At 35.5% G+C, this 21598-nt stretch overlaps 1 protein-coding gene across 1 annotated transcript in view; it reads left to right on the top strand.

Annotated features, from left to right (window-relative positions):
* The window catches only part of CTNND2 (catenin delta 2), a 256541-nt gene that overhangs the window by 47361 nt on the left and 187582 nt on the right, over nucleotides 1-21598 (top strand). The window contains 1 exon segment of the mRNA XM_032219498.1: nucleotides 8585-8837. Within this exon segment, the coding sequence (XP_032075389.1) occupies nucleotides 8585-8837 (253 nt within the window).

Here is a 21598-nt window from a genome sequence, read left to right as displayed (position 1 = left end):
TCTAACTGCTATTGCTATTGCTATGTTTATTAAGCAAACCCTCTGTAACTGATAAGTGTATGTAAGTACAGGTAGTCCTTGACAAACGACCCTAACTGAGCCCAAAATTTATGTTGCTAAGCAAGGCACTTGTTAAGTGAGCTTTGCCACATTTTCTGACTTTTTTTGCCACAGTTGTTAAGCAAATTACTGCAATTATGAATCATGCAGTCATTAAGCAAATCTGGTTTTCCCCATTGATTTTACTTGTCTGGAGCCAGCCAGGAAGAATTACAAATGGCGATGACATGATCCCAAGACAGTGCAACTATCATAAATATATGCTGATTCTCAAGCATCCAAATTATGATTGTGTGCGTGAGGTTGCTGCAACGGTCTTAAGTGTGAAAATTGGTCATACGTCGCTTGTTTCAACACTCTTCTAACTTTGAATGGTTACTAAATGAATGGTTTTAAGTCAAGAACTACTTAAATCTACTTTCTAATTAATGGATGCAGGAAGTGGTAGTCTCTAAATTAAGTATCCTAGCTGAGTTAGTATTATTGAAATGAGCTTAGAGTAAAACAACTTTATTTCCATTTGTGACATACTGAATAGAATTAGGTTGAACTTGCTGTTAGGGAATGCTTCATGTAGCATATTATAATTAAACTGGTATCCTGGAACAGTATTTTGCTTGTGAGGGCCTTTGAAAAATACATGAATGTGAGATAGTTAGTTTATATTTGTTGTTTTAAGTAAATTATATGATAAAGTGAATAGATTTGAATTGTGCAATGTTTTGCATGAATATGGAACTGAAAGTTATTTACTGAATGTGATTTTAAAAGTGTAGAATGTGAGTAAAGCATAAAAGAGAACACATGAATGATGTATTTTTTTCACTGCTTAAAAGTATGACAAATATCTGTGATGGGTTTTTGATTATTTAACTAACTTATGGATAATTGTGTAAGAAATGCTTTGATATTAGAAATATCTTGGGGTGTGTGTGAAGATAAGGCCATATTTTGGGCTGAGAATCAGAATGAGAACTATTAGATAGATAGTATGGTGTAACAAAGAACATGGATCTGGAAACTAATATATCCAACACCAAAGTAATTATGCTTGACAGAGAAAAGGGAGTGAACAGTTGGATGTTTATTATACTTGTATGCCCCCCTATTCCCGAGGGACTGAGGGCGGCTAACAAACAAGTGGGGAAGGGGGAAATATAAAAAACAAACAAGACAGAAACAAGATACACAAAACAGATTAAAAACAACACAACAGTCACAGCAAATTCGAGTGGGGCTGGGAACTCATCAGCCCCAGGCCTGCCGGAATAGCCAGGTCTTAACAGCTTTGAATGCTATATATGTATGGAGAAAAACTAAAGCAAGTATTTGTATGTCATAGTTGAAGATGGGGAAATAAGATGATTTAAGATATGCAAATACTGGCAGAAACCATAATGGGTAGCATATGATCTGCTACAAGGAAATGATGCTTATTAACAGAAATGCATATATGTTTGTATAGCAGACTTTTGCTCACTTTGATATAAATATATAAATGAAACTAGATGCATCATAAAAGAACAAAAATAATCTTTGACGCAAATGTTTCTTTTTAATTCTTTGTATATACATACAAATCAGAGGTGGGTTCCTACTGGTTTGCACCAGTTTGGTAGAACCGGTTCGTCAAATCTACCGAACCGGTTAGAAGAGGTTCCACCAGTGGACCCGGAAAGCAGGCCACACCTACAGAAGAGGTTCCAAATTTTTTTGAAACCCACCACTGATACAAATCTAAAATTCCACTACAGAAGTAATTAAGGATTGATCAGATATAGGTCTTCCATATTTCTGGCTTATACTATATTTCTATATAGTTCTCATCACAAAATAACACCAAAAAAACCCCAACAACCCGCATCATAGCTGCCGTTTATGCAGCCACCCACATCTGACCGGAAAAGACTATACATGACTTTATTATTCCAAATCACCTATCCTTGATGACAAATATATTCTCTGCAAATCTGCTAAACCATGTTGATCAAAGCCAAAGGGTGTTATATATTTAATATCATAAGCGATTAAAAGGAACAAATGAGGCATAAATATTCTTGACAGTAAATAAATTAAGCATGAAATACTTTTGAGATCCAAGGTTTGTGCATAGCAATTTTCATTAAAGAAACTGGAATATTTACACTTCATTATAACAGACAGTTCCTAGATAGCTTTTGCCTTATTGTGTTTCTTGATTTCTTCTTGGGGAGCAAAAACATAGAATTCTTCCATTTGAAAAAGTCAATAAATAAATTAATGGTGATTGCAATTCAATAATATTTGTATATCCATGTAATTTCTGTACTGTTGGATGAAGTTATATTGACAATTTAAAGTTTAAAAAAAGGTTTAATAATGTAATACATTAGTTTTGTTAAGTGCAAATAAAGGGGAAAAAATACCCTGGAAAAAAGGGAAAAACAAACTAATGTTTTTCTTTACCTTTTGATGATGTTGCAGGTTTTAAATATTAGTTGACATGAAATAAAATTTCCAACAGTTATGTACTAGTCACTTCATGAACTACTGCAATGAAGGGTTGTCAAAAATCTTCAATTTGTAAAAAAATGTAAAATCTGCAAAGCACAATAAAGCAAAGAACAATAAAATGAGGTATGCCTATAGTCCTTTAGTCAGTAGTTCTTACTTAGGTTAAATATGCATAGATAATTATAGGGGAGACTGCATATGTTTAGCGGGTTTTTTCCCCATTTAGTTTGGATGTGATAAATGTGAATTCATTGAACTGAGCTTTCAATACAAGGAAATGCAGACATATTCTGTCTTAAGTACCGCTGAGTTCAGATCAGTGGTGGGTTTCAAAAATTGTTCGAACCTACTCTGTGGGTGTGGCCTCCTTTGAGGGAGTGGCTTGCCACCCTTGTGACCGGATGGGAGTGGCTTGCCGCCCATGTGACCGGATATGAAGATGCCGATGACACTTGTCAGAACCACCTTAAATTACCTCACACACAGCACTGGCATGCATAAGAATATGATGTAAACTTGTTTTTTAAAAGGCATCTTTGGTTTGTGTTAAAACAACTTCAACACACGTAATGTTCTGATTGCACCACAAACGCAGTAGTCATCCTTACCTTTCACAGAGGCAGTTTTTATAAAACTGAGTTTTATAAATATGAGCATGATAGTGTAGAATAATCATATCCAAGGACCAGTGGTGGGTTTCAAAAAATTTTGGAACCTCTTCTGTAGGTGTGGCCTGCTTTCCGGGTCCACTGGTGGAACCTCTTCTAACCGGTTCGGTAGATTTGACGAACCGGTTCTACCGAATAGGTGCGAACTGGTAGGAACCCACCTCTGGTTCAGATGAATATGCTTAGAACTTCAAGTCCTGTTCAGTCAGTGTACGGCCCTTTGGGGTCCATGTTTAGAATATCCGCTATGGAAAATCTCCATGTGAGAATGTTCCACCAACTATAGAAATTGATATTCAAGAAAGTCTTGATGGGTAGAAGAGGATCTCAGTGGCAGAGATAAAACCTCTATATGAGGAGAGAGGGGTTCATTCATTTTCCAGTAAATATGCAAATGCTCATCTTTGGAAAATAAATACTGTAAATCTAAGTTATATATGTGACAGGATAAAGGATTTGAGAAAACAAAGAAAGAATGAGACTAGGAAGAAACTTTAAATACATTATCTAAATCTGATCATGAGAACCCAAATCTAGTATTTATTTTTAAGTAGTTTATTTATTTTATTCATTTAGCATGTTTATTACCTCTTCCTATGCAATTCTCTCTGAAAGAGTTCACAAAACATTAAAATACAATATATTAATAACTGTATATTTAGACGTAACTTAGACTTGGAATGAAGAACACCAGAAAATCCTTTAGGTTAGATTGGGAAACTCAGATTCGATAGTTGAAAAAATATTCTGAAAAAGTCTATAATAAATTATATCCATATCATTGCCAAGAATATTATATACCGAGTATTACCGAATATTAAGAGCCGAGGTGGCGCAGTGGTTAGGGTGCAGTACTGCAGGCCACTTCAGCTGACTGTTATCTGCAGTTCAGCGGTTCTAATCTCACTGGCTCAAGGTTGACTCAGCCTTCCATCCTTCCGAGATGGGTGAAATGAGGACCCAGACTGTGGGGGCGATATGCTGACTCTGTAAACCGCTTAGAGAAAGCCCTATGAAGCAGTATATAAGTCTAACTGCTATTGCTATAAGAATATTATATACAACCCGGATATAAATTCTAGTCCTGCCATAGAGGTGAAAGCCAGCTGGTTGACTTGGGGCCACTCTCTCAGTCCAGCTCACCTCAGAGGGTTGTTGTTACGGGGAAAAAAGGAGGAGGAAAGAGTATTAGTATTTCTACTATCTTACGTTGAATATGAAAAAATGGGATTAAAATTTAAAAAGTTGAAATTGAGTTTAATTCAAAGGAAACTTAATAATAATAATGGTGGTGTTATAGTGTGTGTAAAAGCAAATACATTGATTCTACATAGTGACACAGAAATATAAATAATAGTTCCATTGGTAGTGAAGTTACAAGCACACTCTTGTCCCTACTCACTTTGCAACATATGCTGCTCCATTAGTAATTTATAATTTTCTAGATAGACTCTTCGCTTCTAAAGAACTCAGTGGTGAATGGAATCAAAGAATATAACCACCAAAGGAAACTGTGCCCCCCAAAAGTATTTCATCATTAAGAAGTTATTTTTAATTGTACTTTGTGTTAGCTGACAGCTGTAATTTTAATCCTATTCTAGACTCAGTGTGTGGTATGTGTGTATTTTGTTTTGTTCATTTATACCTTCCTTTTCTTCCATCATGAAACCATCCCTGGAGCCTTTCTAATTCAGAATTCTTATTTAAAGGATTCCCCCTCCCTCATTTCCCCCCCTCTTCCTTTCATGTGCACAATATGAAGTCAGTTTAGATCAGTGTGTCTTATTATTGGTTTTTAGAATCCAGTATTTAAGCATGTTTTGGGAATAACCAATCCTTAAATGTTTTTTTCTTCTTTTTAAAATTGTAGGACTTTTAAAATGTATGTTACCTGATCTTTTATAAGTTTTTTTTCCCCTTTAAAATAGTGTTAGTCACTATGACACGTAGGGTGATTCTATAGTGAAAAGGAAAGCCAGTTTTTATTTTAAACAAATATATTTGTGCTATAACAGTAGCTAGCAACTCTTTCTCTGTCGGTTCTGAAAAATCAGTTACATCACATAGGGCAAGTCTGCTATAAACTCTTCAATGTTTAGTTAAGTCTTACTTGAGGCATATTTTTGCCTCTTTTTCATTCTTCCTGGAACCTCTTCAAGTATTTTTACATGTTTTTGGGCAGAGAATATTTTAGTATTTATAAGATTTCCCCCTTCTGTGTATTTGATTAATTTATGAACTAATGTTTTTGATATGCATGTAGAATAGCGTCGTGGCACGACAAAACCGCGCTCGACTAAGCCGCGCCCGATTAAACCGCGTCGCTGACGTCATCAACAGGGCAACAACAGCGAGCGCGGAGAAAGAAGGGCGCTTTAAATAGTGCTTTGAAAGCAAGTCGATTCAACTTAAGGAAGGGTTAGCTTTAGGGTTAGGTTTAGGGTTAGGTTTAGGGTTAGGTTTAGGGTTAGGTTAAGGGTTAGGTTTAGGGTTAGTTTAAGGGTTAGGTTTAGGATTAGGTTTAGGGGGGTTAGGGTTAGGTTTAGGGGTTAATTTTAGGTTTAGCGTTTACAGCGTGCTTCTGTCTCCGCACTGTTGTCGCACTGTTGATGACGTCAGCTACGGGGTTTCGTTGAGTGCGGTTTAGTCGAACGCGGTTTTGTGGTGGAACCGAATAGCATTACCATATATTTGCAGCTTATATATGAGTAATATTTCTTTGTTACTCTTCCAACCTAGATAAGTAATATGTTGTTAAAATGTTTGTGAAGCAACAAATACCCAAATTTTATCTTGATATATATTAAGGCTGATACATCTGTTTTCATGCATGTGGTCTAATATAACTTGATCATCCCATTATTTTTTAAATGTCTACTAACGAAAATAATTTTGAATATTGCATCATCATTACCATGACCATAATTAACAATTGCATTTTATAGACCAACTTGCTGCTCCATATATATCAATGAAAACTACATACACGCACGCACGCATACACAAAAAGTAATGCTGACTTCCAAACTCAGATTGCATTTGCCTTTCTTTTAAAATGAAACACACAGTGGAAGTGTTTGTTTTTGTTAATTTGTCTATGAAATTTTTGGAAGTTATAATGGAACATTTAAGATCCAGAAATAAGCTTATTCTAGATTATAGCATTACAGCACTTGGTCGAAAACCCACATCAGTCTATTATTACTGTATAATGAATGTGTAATTCATGTGGTCAGAAGGACAAGTAAAGCTAATGCTAGAATACCTTATAAGTGTTTATTTTCACGTTGTAAAAGTTTAGTATGACAATAATTAAACCAGTGGTGGGTTTCAAAAATTTTTCGAACCTACTCTGTGGGTGTGGCCTCCTTTGTGGGAGTGGCTTGCCAGCCATGTGACCTGGTGGGAGTGGCTTGCCGGCCATGTGTGTTCTCTCTCTCTCTCTCTCTCCTTCCTTTTGTCTCTCTGTCTCTTTTTCCTTTTTTTCTTTCATATCTCTCTCACTTTTTCTTTCTTTTTTCTGTTTTTATTTATTTATTTCTTCCTTTCTTTCTCTTTCTCTGTGTGAGTCTGTCTATCTATGTGTGTGGGGGGGGGGTTTCAAAATTTTTTGGAACCTCTTCTGTAGGTGTGGCCCGCTTTCCGGGTCCACTGGTGGAACCTCTTCTAACCAGTTCGGTAGATTTGACGAACCGGTTCTACCAAATAGGTGCGAACTGGTAGGAACCCACCTCTGAATTAAACAATGATGAATTATATTCCCAAATTCTGTGAACATAAACGGAAAAGTGATTTTGCATATATATTTTTTGGTCATTGGTCCTAATTTATTTCTAGTAATCAAATATTTCTCCTTAATGTAATTGAATTTTCTTACTAAATTTTTATGTATGTCAGCATCATCAAGTATTCTGATGGTAATTTTGCAAGAAAAAAAATGGTTAATGTTTACCTTGGACACATAACTTGGAATGAATGTCCATTAAAGATAAACATAGAAGTTTGGCTGGATCTGAAACCTGCTAAATAATTAAAACTGTAATATAGAATTTATTTCATTATTTTCCTTACCTATCCTAAATTTGAATTCCCAGATCTGGACACTTTATCAGAGTTTTTATTTGCATCAGAAATTGATAGTATAGTAAGAAGAGCGAAACTGGGAAACATCTACACAATTTAGTCAAACATTTTTGAGAACTAAGAGAAATGCTGTTCTCTTTTAATCCCTTCATTTTATTTGGGCATAAATTGGCCTTCAAAGAGAACAATGCTACAGGATAATACATAAATAATATAGACAGTAGAGAAAATTTCAGCGTAGGTGTGCACATATAAACTGAAAATACCATTTGTAGCATTTAACATATTTAATTTCCAAGTTTGTGACCTAGTTAATGCTTTTCTCTAAAACGAATAAGTCTAAAGAGAACTATAGAAAATGAATATTATATTTAATTATACCAACAAAAATCAGCTAATAACTGAAATGCTTTTCTTTCATTCGTTTTCCACTATTTTATAACAGATTAATTTATACTTACGATAAAATGCTTCTGATTTCATATATAAAAATATATTTTAAGGAAAATCAGTAGTGGCATCTGAATTGGCAGATCGATCCATGTTGATTTATAATTAATTTATTTAATTATTTAATTAATTTAGTTAATTTATAATGACAAAGTATTTCATTGAAAAACCCACCAAGTAGCTCTGTGAATTGGTTTCCAGTCCTAATAACCGACTATTTACCCAGAAAATCTTTATTTAGAAATCAGTATCATGAAAAAACAAACTGGCATTATTTGAATAACTTTTAAAATTACTTAACATTGATGCTATTATCCAAAATGGGTCATACTTCATTTCTTCTTCAATGCAGGTATAATTCTAATTATGGTTATTGAATGTACAAAGGGGTTTTGTTTTTTAATTGAAGTTTACAAATGAAATTCATATCCTCTGTCATTATAACTCTTGGGTAATATTATTATGCAGACTGGGGATGATTGGATATTAATTGTATAAAGTATTTTATTTTGTAGCATCTCTAAAGCAGGGCCCATATTTCATAGGCAACATTCTTTAATGTGTTTTTTTAAAAAAAAAATTCCAAATTGAATACAAAGGGAAGATCAGTCTCAGAATGTTTTGTTCTCATTTTTTATGCTAGTGTTTTTTTTCATATGGAAATGACTTGTATCTCATTATGTTTCCAGGGATTGTAATGTTCTTTTTTTCTCATTCTTTTCAAACCCCTGTTTATATGTGTGTATTTTTTTTCCTCTGCCTAGACCTGGTTAACCATTTCTGTGAACAGGTCCTCAATTTTTTGCTTTGTCCCTACTTTCCTGTCGTAGCCCCATCTTCCCCTGGTGTCGACTCCGTACCCTTACAGCGCACAGGCAGTCAACACGCCACCCAGAACGCATCAGCGACCTTCCAGAGGGCCAGCTATGCTGCGGGCCCTGCCTCCAATTATGCAGATCCCTACCGACAGCTGCAGTATTGTCCTTCTGTTGAATCACCATACAGCAAATCTGGACCAGCCATCCCACCTGAGGGAACCTTGGCTAGGTCACCTTCTATTGATAGCATTCAGAAAGATCCCAGGTGGGTAAAACTTTTTTTTTTCCTATTATTAATTCATAAAGAGATGTCCAGCTGCAGACATGGGTATCAAGGTGGTAGATATAGAACAGGGGAAGTCAACCTTTTTATACCTACCGCCCACTTTTGTATCTCTGTTAGTAGTAAAATTTTCTAACCGCCCACCAGTTCCACAGTAAATGGTGATTTATAAAGTAGGGAAGTCAATTTAAATTTTAAAAAAGGAAAGTGCTTCAGTATCGGACAAAACCCCCTACCGCCCACCATGAAAGCTGGAACGCCCACAAGTGGGCGGTAGGGACCAGGTTGACTACCACTGATACAGACAAATAAACCAGTTCCATATATTTTTTTTAATGAAGTTCTATTTTATAAGCCAAACCAATTGGTCAGGAGTACTGTTATAAAAATGGGCATTTATTAATATTTTAATCTATTTGCATTTTTAACAACAGAAATAAGAAAATGGCACATATAGTGTCCTTCTGTTCTGTTTTTCATGGAACTTCTTCTACAAATGTCTTGCATGTAATGTGTGTGTGTGTGTGTGTACACCCACCCACACACACACACACGTTTTTAATTACTTTCCTGATAGTAAAGGTTATTTTGGTTAAGTATTTTTCAAATGCCACTCAATTTCCTAAGAAAGGAAGCTGGTGTTAAATGTTTCCAAGGGTATTTTCATATGAATTTTGATTTAGATATAAAGGTTGGAATACAGTAGGAGCTAGTAAACAAACAAACTTAATTAAAATATGCAACTATTTTTTTTTACAAGACTTCCATTGCCCAGGTACTGTGACTTTTATGGCATTTAAACAGGACAGACAAAAATGCAAAGTGTATCCAGACATCAATGTTAGCTTAGGAGTTTTAAACGTTTTGCCTGTCTTTAAAAAATTATTTTATACTTGATGAATTCTTTGGGGTTTTTTTCCTTGCTTCTGTTATATTTTCTTTAACTGCCTTCTATTTCACTTTTCCCTAACAATGAAAATATTTTAGCCAATTATTTTGTAATCTTAAAAAGGTAACACCTATAAAACATGTAGAAACACTTGCTCAGATAAGTAGGGTTCATTAATATTTTTTAACAAAAGATTACAAATATTTTAAAACTATGTTTAATAAAGGGCTCTTGTTTGTTTTTCCACATGTGGTTAGAGGGGGGACAGGATTTGAAGGTTGCTCAGTCTATATAATAAAAGCTTTACACGGCCTCTTTGCTAGGACATTTAGAAGTCATTGTGTCACACATGTGGTTAGATTTTAAATGTTCTGAAAAAAAAATATTGCTGTCACTGCTTAACATATCACTTTTTAGTATGTTTCTACGTGGAAGAATTACAGAATGCCTGATAGCCTCATTTGCCGGAGGGTCCCCTGTTGCATTATAATTTCAAATTTGGATCAAAGGGCAATCCACGTGCAGAAATGTAGCAAATAGCTGGGTTTACTAGGATGGAAAGCTACGGAACGTCTTGCAGAAATTCTAGGGATTTTCACACCTGAACTGCCTCCTGCTTTGCAGTAGTGGCTTTGTAGTTGCCTGCCACCATCACCTATATTCCGAGGGGGTCTTGGAAAAAATCAAAAGAAAATAAAACCCATGAGATGATGCTGGTTTTCTACCAATCATAAAAAAGTTTGAAGTGGGAATCGAAAGATTTCAGATTTTTACAAATCTAAATAATCTTCCTGCTCCAAGTGTATGAATACAGATTGAAATTAGGCACACTAGCTTATACTGAGAAATAACTGCATTAAGTAATCAAACTTGACCTGGCACAGCACAAAAAATATAAGCCTAATGCAGTTCCTGGGTAGATATATTACCTATAGCAGTTTTTAAAGCAAAATCCCTCATTTACTTGAAGATTCCAGCTTTTGAGGATGGGGGATATATGTTTTAATCAAAGGCAGTGGAAAATAAATTTAGATCATGCTTTTACCCCAGTATCATTTCAGTTTCTTTTTCTCTCTAGCGGGAGGAAGTAACTGACTCTCTGAGTATGTGATAAAAAATATCTTTACCTCCGGTTGTGTATTCTGGCTCGGACCTAAACTGTTCTTAATGTCTGCCACTTAAGCAGAATTCAGAACAAGAATTACAGAGTAAGTGTTAAAACAGTTCTGAGAAATCAGAAATCAGCTATTCTGCTCCGGAAAAACATTAAGTATATCTAAAAGTTCGTGTTTCTATAATTGCTCAATTATTAGCCACTTTTCTCTCTCATATTTCCCAAGTTATTTCCCAAGTTATGCACGAGGAGTCTGTATGAAATCCAAGGTTTTGTTTTCTAATTCTTTCGCAATAATAATTTCTCAACCTGCATTTCAATGGGAATTTTGATAAGTTCCTAGAAACTTTTGTTTAAAAAAGTTGAAAAATTAGGAAGGGAACTCGACTTTTGATAAGATGTAGCACTGTTTCAGGCAGTTTGCAACTTTATATTATTATTATTATTTTTAATGAAAGCACTGACCATGGAATTCCTTTTCTGCCCCAATGACTTATAATGCCTATCACTATACTGACAGTTTCCTATTAAAGTACAAGTTAGACTTTCTAGTTCTCACAAATTATACTTGTGCTTCAAATGCTTAAAGCCATGTATTAGAGTTGGGCAGTAATTTCAATTTGATTACCCAAAGATGATTCAGAGCACATGAGGGCAGAAATGTAGCACTTGTCTACAAATCTTTAAAATAGCTACAGTTGCAAGAAAAAAGTATTACTCCAAAATTACTCCAGATCGTTGTGCAGATCTGATCTGCAACTACAGGAAACGTTTGGTTGAGGTTATTGCTGCCAAAGGAGGGTCAACCTGTTATTAAGTCCAACGGTTCACATACTTTTTCCTCCCTGCACTGTGAATGTTTACATGTTATGTGCAATTAAACCATGGCATCATCTAATGTTTGTGTAGTATTATTTTCAGCAGACTGTGTTTTTCTATTGTTGTGACTTAGATGAAGTTCAGAGCACATTTTATGACCAATTCATGCAAAACTCCACGTAATCCCAAGGGGTTCGCATACTTTTTCTTGCAACTGTTTGTCTTTCCCCAGGATTTAATCCCAAGAAGGAGCATGGTTGCTTTAAGAAGTGCAATAAGCTATGTTTAGGTGCCTTTCTGGATCAGAATTGAAACACTGCACAGGCCTGTCACATAAACATATACAGTTTAGGAATTTACCAAAAATATAACTTGCAGAGTTTGTCTTTGAAAGACTCACTTTATTGAGAAAGGGATTATGGCAAAATCACCCTATTCCGTTTTCCTTATTACAGCTATCAGGATTGCAAATATGAAGACTACTATTAAATGGCAGGAGAGAGTTACCATGTTTTGTATCTCTTTACCGCCCTCTAGTAGTGTTCCAGATTTTTGCAGTTCCAATATGTTGGCCTTGATCGTTATTCTGGATTTGCACAAGATGCTGATCTGCAGTTAATTATGTTATCTTGAAACAACTAGTTAACAACCAGTTGCTTATATTTAATGTGCGTCGCATCTCGGATACAGCATGCCCACTTGAAGCTATAGACTGTTTGGATGATACGATAAAAGGACTACCAATATTTGGACTGCAAATATTTGAACAACGATTGAAGGCAAAAAGGAGTCGCAGTTTACTGCATTCTTTGCTTCTGTCTAATAGTCTTCCAAACATTTGCAGACATAGTGATTTTGCAGATATAGAAGCTGTACTATACTGATGCTTAATAACACAGCATAGTCAATGGGCTCCAACCTGACAACAGTTTGTTATAATTGCTTTGCTTTGCAAGAGTAATAGATAATGAAAAATTACATTACATTTAAAAATATATATATTTAGATGATATTCAACTATTATATGGCAGTAAACGTTGCTGCAGTTTTTGATAGAGTTTTATATTATAGTTGTTATGGAAATGCATCACAGGCCTTGTTTCTGATTAATGGGAATGTTCCTTTTAATATTCAAAGACTTTCCTCCTCTGGCTCTTGCTTTGAAAGTTCCATTTCATTCCCTCTGCTGTGTTTAATTTCCTATCATGCGGAGAAGGAAAGTTACTGGCTTAGTATCTTCAAAGACTTCATATCAATAGGCCTTCTTGTATCCCTTGCTTTGTTCTCTTTTCAAGGGGAACAGAGCTTAATATCCCATATTCTTTGTGGACCATTGGCATTCATATTTGCCTCCCTATCTAGGAAGAACACTGTTCTCTTCACAAGCCGTTTATTCATTCAGTTTTTCATCGGGAAAACCAACTGATAATAAAAAGCAGCAATTACAATCTTCTTACAAATCTTATTATGAAAATATTGTGAGAGTAAAATATGGAGGCCAGAGTACAGATTTAAGATAAATTGGGGTTTTTTTCTCCCTGGAAGTGTTCCTACAGTAAATCTGACTTATTTGTTAGGATTTGTTTTCATGCAACATAGAATAAGAGATCAGCCACAGTATAAATTCCAGTATTGTTCAGCTTTACAAGCATATCTTTTGTCTGCATTGAAGTATTCAAGATTCACATAAAACCAAGCAAAAGTTCACTGAAATATTCTGTTACCTTGTGCCACCTTTGTGTCTTTGTGCCATACACATGCAGATAGATAGATGTGCATGTGCGCACATGTGCTGTGATGGATAAAGTGCTGGAATAGAGGTGGGGAGATTCAAGTTCTGGTCTGGCATAAATTCCAGCTAATTGAATTGGGTCTATCAATCATTCTCAGCCCTACACTGAGAAGTTAAAAATACTTCTCTACATCAAACTGTACAGGAACAGCATGGTGGATTACAATCATTAATAAAGTGGCTTTTGGTTAATTGATTTATGTTGACAACACATATACACACACACAAACAAACACATTCGTCAAGGACTGACAGATCTGACAGAATGAAGCAAAATAACACAAGTGGAGAGAAGGCTCCAATTAATAGCTGCATGTTACATCTTTATTTCACTTACGCCCAGTGGTGGGATTCAGCCAGTTCGCACCTATTCGGGAGAACCGGTTGGTAACTTTCTAAGCAGTTTGGAGAAACGGTTGTTGGAAGAAATCTTTTGTTTTTTCCTACTTCACAGGGCTAATCCTGTAAGGAAGGCAGGAAGGAAACATTCTGGTGTTGTTTCTAGCCTAATCTTTATTGCCCTGCTTACAGAAACTGCCTCTCCGGTTAACCCTTATTACATTGTAACAGCTAAGGTGAAGCGTCCATTGACCTGAGTGACCTTGAGTTGGCCACGCCCACATCACATGACCGCTGAGCCCCGCCTACCCAGCTGGTCATTAGGGCAGAGAACTGGTTGGTAAATTATTTGAATCCCGCCACTGGTTACGTCTTATGTTCTTCATTATATAAATTTTACAGTGTTTCCGTATATATAATACTTATTCATCAATTTAATTGTTTAAAAAAAAATCATGATCCTACCATTTGTAGTAAGATGCCACCTCTATAAATATGCAATATTCTGCTGGCATAGGAAGTTGTTTATGCTAACCAAGAGCACTGAGTAGGTAGCACAACAAACTTATCACAATGAAAGACGCTGGAAAGGGAAACAATGCAACTCTTTGAGACTTCAACAAGACCTTCATGTTGACAGAATGCAAATGTTAACTGTAGTGGACTCCTACAGTTATTATGTCCTTGGCTGCCGTTACTGTAGCCAAATTATTTTTTCCGCAATATTTTCATATTAGATTTCCATTTTCATGGCAAAAGGGACTCTGGAATTCTGTAGTGCTAAACATACTGACTACTGTATTTAGCCTGATATTTATGTTTTGCTTTTCTGTGTAGTAGATACACAGACAATCGTGGCCTATTCAGAAAATTGCATTTACACAAATTATTCCTTAACATGATGAGTGAATCTAATCTGTGTGGTCTTATTTTTTATATATTTAACCGAATCCCTCTTGGCAACCTGAATATAGTCCAGATAGGAATTACACTGAGATTATATTCAGTGTGCTTTCCCTCCCTCCACTTGAAAGGAAGCCACATATGAGCCGTAACCATGAAACACCTAAACACCTTGTCAAATGAAAAAGCCAGTGTGATGTAGCAATTAAGGTGATGGACTGGACTGGTTAGTCCATCCTCAACAAGGGAAGCCCACTGAGCATTTTGGGCAAGAAAGACAAAAGACAGTAAATCGTTAGGAGCTTAACAACAAATTCTCTCATTTTAAAAGCTGGGCGGGAGGAAGTGGGCTTGTTGTATATGATGAATGAGTTTGATGTTCTTATATTATCATAATTTTAACCACTGGTTCAGGATTGCATTCAAAATTGTTTACAAGCTAAAATATCAAGAAAATAAAATGGTGATTCAAGAATCATTTCCTGATTATTTGTTCCCTTATTTGTTAAACTAGTAATACTCATTTGAGGTAGCATATGTAAAATAGGGGGACCTTCTGTATGAATACAGGTAGTCCTCGGCTTATAACCATATCTGAGCCCAAAATTTCTGTTGTTAAGTTGGGCCACTTATCAAGTGAATTTTGTCCCATTTGTATCCTTTCTTGACACAGCTGTTAAGTGAATCATTGAAGTTGTTAAACTAATAGCACAGTTGTTTTATATGCAGTCCGTTTTTTAAAAAAAACAATAAAAGTTTCTCACCAGCTGGAAACACTTTCTCTTACCACATCGTTCCGTTCTGAGGCCGCCCTGACTTTGTCAATCTTGACAAAAGACTGGAATTTTTATTACCGGCTCGAAGACTTTTTCTTGCTTCTTTCGGAGATTTTGCGATATCCCCGAGATCAGCAAGACGTAATCTTCCTATTCACCATCTCTTCGGGATGATTTAGGTCCGTTGGGACCCCCCAGTAATAAAAGTGTTGACTGCAATCTCAGACCTTTGAGATCGCACGTCGTCTCGTCATGGCTTCGGCCCCTCCCTCCTAATAGCACAGTTGTTAAGTGAATCTGGCTTCCCCATTGATTTTGCTTGTCAGAAGTTCGCAAAATGTGATCACATGACCTCGGGACACAGCAATGATCATAAGTTTGAACCAGTTGCCAAGCATCTGAATTTTAATCACATGGCCATGGGGATGCTGTGATGGTTTTAAGTGTGAAGAAGGATCATTGGTCACTTTTTTCAGTGCCGTTGTAACTTTGAACAGTCACTAAATGAATTGTAAATCGAGGACTAGCTGTATTACTGGTTTTTTTGAATTTTTTTCATTTTGTAAAAAAACTAAAAATTCACTAGAGATTTTACCTTCATAATAATCCTATTTGTAGATCCATTATTTGAAAATGACTCCCCATTTATGCTTTTCTGAAAGTAATTTAACAAATAGTTGAATATCTCCAGGATTAAAAAAGAATAGAGCTTAACAGTCAGCCTTCAATAGAAGAAAATATAAAATGCAAAGCTTTTATTTTCTCCTTTTTTTACATTTGTCTCACTTAATGGGAGAACCCATTTGTTCTTTCTCACACAGTTCTTAAAATGAAATTTATCAATGCATTATGTGACAAGGGATTTTGTTTTTCAACCAGATTGTTGCAGAGTTTGTTGCTATTTATTGCTGAGAAGGATGGTGGGCGAAAATCTTCCCGCACTTAACAACTACAGTAGAACCTCTGGTCACGAACACTTCGGACCATGATCAAATCAGGTCAAATCCAACCAAAAAATTCACATTTTTTTCCTCACAGCCGATTTTCCCTTCCACACCATTATTTTTTATAAGCACCAATTTTCCAAAATTAGGTTTGGATTATGACTAAATCAGGTTGGAACCAAAGTTATGGAACAAATAGTCGTGACCAGAGGTTCTACTGTATACCACTTGGGCACTTTATTTGCCATGAATCACTTTATTTTAAAAAAGTTAAAGAGAAGACTTGCATAAATAAGCATAGAAAACTTTTTTAATGCAAAAAAAACCCTGTCCTATTATATTTGCATCATACATCATTTTGTTTTGTTTTTTAAGTGCTTAGTTTTGCTCAAATGTTCTCCCCTTAGGTAATATACATCTCTCATCTATTTCCATACTGGTTCTCACTGAATTTCATAATTTCAGCTTTTAAAATACCATTTATTCCATTACAGATTCTAAAAATTTGCATTAAAGAAAAGTAGCTTGTAATGGTTTTATGTTGTAGATTGACAGACCTGGATTAAAAATCAGCTTTATATTAAATCAGTTCAAATGTTTTGCTGCTGACTTGTAGCATCGGGCTCACTGAATTTATCTGCTTTCCTGGAGCTCTTAAATGGAACTACTAGCATCTCAACAAAGGACCTTTTAATGTTCTTTATTCAATAAATGTGTACTAATCAGGCTATAATATAAACTCTCAGCTTTGAACTTGATATAACATAAAGTTCCCAAAATACATCTATAAACCTAATTTCATTAAATGCTTGCTTTGCTAGCTGCTTACAAAAATATGGAAATAATTATAACAATATTTTGTTCATTAATTGTTAATTAAGAAAGAGTTTTGTTGAGAAGGGGAAAATTACAAAACAACAGATGTTTTGCTAAGATAAGGAAAAAATCTGGCAGAACCAAAAAACATTTTTAAGCAGAATTGTTATTTTTTCTTGTAGGAGTAATATTGCATTTGGTTGTTGCTATTGTTCCATTTAAAAAAAATCAACATTTATTTATCAAACCTAAACATTTAGATTTTTTTCCCCCTAATATAAATTTTGGGTTTAGTGTCAACTTGACAAAAGATATCATGAGTTTCAATTCCCAAAATAGCTAACGAAATATTTTAAGTATTTGTTAATTTTTGGATGAAGATTTAGGAAATAAATTAAACAATAGTATTAAATTATTAATACAAATAGTGTTGAAAACAAATCATCTTTATGGAAGATTCACATTTAATCAATGTCATCTAATTCCATGTGTCTGGGACATTGCTTGATTTCATGACTAATTGTGGTTGCTTAATTTCATCCTTTGGGAAAGGGAATATAGTTTATAGATTTCTATTTCTTCCTGTAACAGTTTCAGGTGAACAAAACAAAAATAATATATATAATGTTGAATCACAAGTATTTCAACAGAACTTCTCATAAAAATTGTGGTTGCTTTTTCTAAATCTCAATCATGAGAAACTAATGTATCTGTTCTATGTATCACATGATATGAGAAAACATAGGAAAGTCGTGACTTCAAAATATATTGAATTAATTAAAAAATTACTAATTTAAAAACTTTTCTCAAAATATGTGTAACCTTGCAATCGTAACAGCAAGTTACTATCTATAAAACTAAAGAAGACACAAATTTGTGCTATTACTGGGTTAGACTCCTCCAGTTTAGGTTTCTAGAACTCCAGTATTTACTACTGAAATCAATGTCATTTGTTTCTTTATGACTACCTCATGATTTGATTGACGTGTGGGAAAACAAATATTATTTAAGTTATGTGAAGTTCAATATTGGCAATTGTACTTGCTCTGTTTTAAACAGTCACGTCTCTAGAATCATTGGAATTCACAATAGGGAAGAACTTTAACACTAACTGGATCTGATTGCCAAGACACAGAAGTGTTTTGTTTTTTTTCAAAGAAAGAACTTCAATATATTATAATTTGTGGCAGAGATGTGCTGCTAAAGATGAAGGTTTACCGAGAACTGTGTAAGAATGTGAACTTACTGTCAATATATACTGATGCATGCTGGAACTTTTTCATGTACTAATAGGTTCTGTACCTCATTCATGAATTTGTGCTATTCTTTGAAGCATTTTTATTGTTGTTCTACCAAAATTATTCATGGGCATGTAAAATGTGTTTTTGTGCTATGTTACATTACTGTTCAGAGAAGTCTTATTCATCATTACCTAGCATGACTGTGGCATAAATGGCTTTCTCCATATTTTGTTAGATCATATTCTGGGGGTACATTATCATCACAATGTTTTGGAGATCAGATGGATGGATGGATGGATGGATGGATGGATGGATGGATGGATGGATGGATGGATGGACGGGCAGACAGACAGACAGACAGACAGACAGAGACTGACTGAAGATAATAGACTAATGGACATCCTTGTGTCTCACCGTTTACATGAATTTGAAAACAATTGATATTCAAAGAATATTCAGAAAAAGGATAATATGGGAGTTAGATCTATAAATGGATATCAGTCGGGATCTACTCCTATTGCTCTCCATTTAATCTTAAAAGCCTTGTATAAAAGTGAAAAGAATCTGTTCTGTGTTGTAAAGTAGATAGCATAGGCTCGAATATCATTAGCTGCAGGGGAGGAGAAAGTCCCTTTGTGTACATAAATAGATACACCTACCCACTACACTCAACCAGAGGTGTCTGTGGGAGTAATGAAATACTATATACCATTACAAATCCCTCTTCAGGTGTTGCCAAGTCAGCAGTACGTTAGGGTTATAGTGGCACTAGTAGCGAACCCTCTGCAGACATGTTTTAAACTAAGATCAACATGTTAGTGTGCATTCATGTTTTCATTGCTATGTTGTTCTCAAAAACTATTCTCATCCCTTCCCCCACTTCACACGTGTAATTCCTTAAGTTGAAGCTAAGTATAAAATCTTTGACAGTCCTTAGCAGTTGAAGGAGATGGGGACAAAGGGAGGCAAGAAGGAATTAGTATTGGTGATAAAATAGAGCTTAAAGAGGAAGCGATTCTCTGTAGAGGTGGCTAGAAGAGAAGATTCAACAATTGACTTGTTACAAGATGAATAGATGAATGAGATGGTGAAAGGCCTTAGAACTTGAAATTTCATATGAAATATGACAGAACAGTTAAATTGAATAGCTTGGAAAATATGATTATCGTGACCCTTCAAAACCGCTCTCGACTAAACCGTGCCCGATTAAACTGCGTCACTGACATCATCAACAGGGCGACAACAGCCAGCGCGGAGAAAGAAGGGCGCTTTAAATAGCGCTTTGAAAGCAAGCCGATTCAACTTAAGTTAAGGGTTAGGTTTAGGGTTAGGTTTAGGGTTAGCTTTAGGGTTAGCTTTAGGGTTAGCTTTAGGGTTAGGTTAAGGGTTAGGTTTAGGATTAGGTTTAGGGGGGTTAGGTTTAGGTTTAGGGGTTAATTTTAGGTTTAGGGTTTACAGCGTGCTTCTGTCTCCGCGCTGTTGTCACCCTGTTGATGATGTCAGCGACGCGGTTTAGTCGAGCGCGGTTTTGTGAACCAATTCTTATATTGGACTATAGGCTTCATGAAGCAAAGCAAGAATGTGTTTGTATCTTTCAAAGACAACCTAGAAAGTGATTTGAAACTCAGCTAAAATTGGCTTATGACTTCTTATGTTTGAAAGCTGGAGGAAAAAAATAAAACAGCTTAATGCTTACATTGCAGCAAATATTTCAAACGTTCAAGGGTTTAAGCAACAGAATTTATAGATTTCGTAATTTGACATATAAAGAGGTGACGAAATTCAGATTAAAGTACTGAATTCTGTAAAATCCTAGCAGTTTTGCATTAAGCATTTATTTAGAATAAACGCTCTTAAATCCAATGAGAATGACCAAAGCCTATTCAGTTCATTAAGTGAATTTACATTCATATATTTATGGTGACAGTGCTTCCCATATTTTTTTAATGTAAGTGGGTTTTATAATAAAACTCATAAGTGGTCTGTAAAATTCCAAAATACAGAAAAACAAAATTAACTATGGAAAATGATGATATGCTTTTAATGAGCAATAGGAACACAGCTCTAAAGCATGTTAAACCTCTCCGCATGGGATTGGGATTGATATTCCTTACAAAAAAAGGAATCCTGGTCGTACCTTGAATATTTGCTTTTGCAATTTTCAGATGAAATTATTATCAATATGGGTTGAAGCCTGCATGCTGTCCAGGTTATAGCAATAGCAATAGCAGTTAGACTTATATATCGCTTCATAGGGCTTTCAGCCCTCTCTAAGCGGTTTACAGAGTCAGCATATCGCCCCCACAGTCTGGGTCCTCATTTCACCCACCTCGGAAGGATGGAAGGCTGAGTCAACCTTGAGCCGGTGAGATTAGAACCGCTGAACTGCAGATAGCAGTCAGCTGAAGTGGCCAGCAGTACTGCACCCTAACCACTGCGCCACCTCGGCTCTTATTCGCTTCCCATGTACGACAACCCCTTGACAAAATTTGGCAGGCAGCAAATATTGTATTCTTTTTCATTTTCGCAGTGAGCCCGAACAGCAGGTATGCAAATCCTTCATAGAACTACTTGTGGTTATAGATTTATATGCGAACAGAGACTTTCATTTGCCTATATCCAGCATATACCTATGTTTAACCTTACATCATCATTCAAAATTCATGCAGTTTCCTGTGGGTAAAAGCTGTAGTTCTCCATTCAATGGCAGAATTGTGAAAAGCAGGTTTGGGTAAGTTACCGCTACTTCTGATGGTCACTTTTTTTATTATAACAGTGAAGATGTATTTTGATTAAAGATCTCTGGAACTGGGACCGTTAGAATTTTCCTAAACAGAATTATTTTCTTTCCACCAGTTCCACCACTGCATCTTCATCAGTCTACTTACCGTACACTCTAGAGATTTCTTTGAACCATTTTTTTTAAATAAATGCATTCAATAGATTTTACTTGGTGTCCTTATGTGAAGATGCACTGACATCTTCATTGCTACATTTTAAAAACCATGCTTAGATTTGAAGCAAGGCTAACAGATAAATTTGAATTACTTTCATATCAAAAGATCTTCTGTTTGTGTGTGTGTGTAAAATCCTTATCCACAAGGTTTGAC

This window comes from Thamnophis elegans, chromosome 6, assembly GCF_009769535.1.
Source record: "Thamnophis elegans isolate rThaEle1 chromosome 6, rThaEle1.pri, whole genome shotgun sequence".
NCBI classification, from domain to species: Eukaryota; Metazoa; Chordata; class Lepidosauria; order Squamata; family Colubridae; genus Thamnophis; species Thamnophis elegans.
This window is presented reverse-complemented; position numbering and strand designations above follow the sequence as displayed.